The sequence below is a fragment of the Rhagoletis zephyria genome, unplaced genomic scaffold (genome assembly GCF_001687245.7).
Source record: "Rhagoletis zephyria isolate East Lansing unplaced genomic scaffold, Rhagoletis_zephyria_1.1 Rzeph_scaffold_84190, whole genome shotgun sequence".
Classification (NCBI taxonomy): domain Eukaryota; kingdom Metazoa; phylum Arthropoda; class Insecta; order Diptera; family Tephritidae; genus Rhagoletis; species Rhagoletis zephyria.
Genome location: NW_016241238.1, coordinates 1 through 1,040, shown reverse-complemented (window position 1 = coordinate 1,040; position 1,040 = coordinate 1). Strand labels below are relative to the sequence as shown.

The following is a 1,040-nucleotide window of genomic DNA, read 5'->3' as shown; positions in this document are numbered from 1 at the left end:
GCACGAATGCTTCAAGATTGCCGGTCCGGAAAGCTTGAGCTAGCAGTAGTACAAAAACAATCCGATTCCTTAGGAGAGCCGGCGGACTATCAATTACAATTTGTAGAAAAGCGCAGTTTTAAAAATTTAATTCATTTGTGTCTGCCCAGTCGAGCGGCTCCTTTAAATGTGGTATTATTCTATATGAGCAGCAGGTTAGATGCAATACAGGTAAATATGCAAGATTTATATATATGTACGTATTTCTCATATTCTTCGTGGTTTAAATGTAGACAAGAAACCAATCGCAAGAACATCAAATACAGGCACTACAACAGGAAGTTGAAATGCATTTACGTACAATTGAACAATTGAATGGGGATAATAGTAAACTAAAAGAAGCCCTGATTGATAATAGTCGAAATTTAAATCAACGGCATTCAGAAGAATTACAGCATTTGCAAGAGAGCTTACGAAAAGCATCTGAGCAGAGACACCTCGATAATGAACGTAGTCAAAAGACGATTACGGCACTACAATTGCAAGCGGATAAATTAATAGCTGAGAAGAACAATCTGCTTTCTGAGAAAATGTGAGAATATTGATTATGTATATTCTTAAATATTAAAAATAACTTATCCACCTTTGATTAATTTATCCTTCCTTATAGAAAGGAACAAAAACGCTTCGAGTTGCTTAATGAGGAATTGGCTGGCGCCAAATCACAGAGTTCAACATTGAAGGAACAAATAGAAAGACTACACGCTGAAATATCGAAATTGAAAAATACGGAGCGTAAAAATGAAATGCATTTAACCGATGCGCGCAATCATATATCGGAGATGCAGGAGAAGTTTAAAAAATATGATAAAGCTAAAGTAAAAGTTCAATTTAGAAAAAAAANAAATAGAAAGACTACACGCTGAAATATCGAAATTGAAAAATACGGAGCGTAAAAATGAAATGCATTTAACCGATGCGCGCAATCATATATCGGAGATGCAGGAGAAGTTTAAAAAATATGATAAAGCTAAAGTAAAAGTTCAATTTAGAAAAAAAAA

At 34.4% G+C, this 1,040-nt stretch overlaps 1 protein-coding gene across 1 annotated transcript; it reads left to right on the top strand.

Moving 5' to 3' along the window:
* Positions 1-34: 34 nt before the first annotated feature.
* On the top strand, positions 35-1,014 carry LOC108357773 (keratin, type II cytoskeletal 5-like; the record flags this gene model as incomplete). Its single annotated transcript, XM_017608842.1, has 4 exons — positions 35-210; positions 273-571; positions 650-728; positions 886-1,014. Coding segments are annotated over exons 1-4 (534 nt in total), but the record flags the coding sequence as incomplete, so codon positions are not given.
* Between the last annotated feature and the right edge of the window lie 26 nt (positions 1,015-1,040).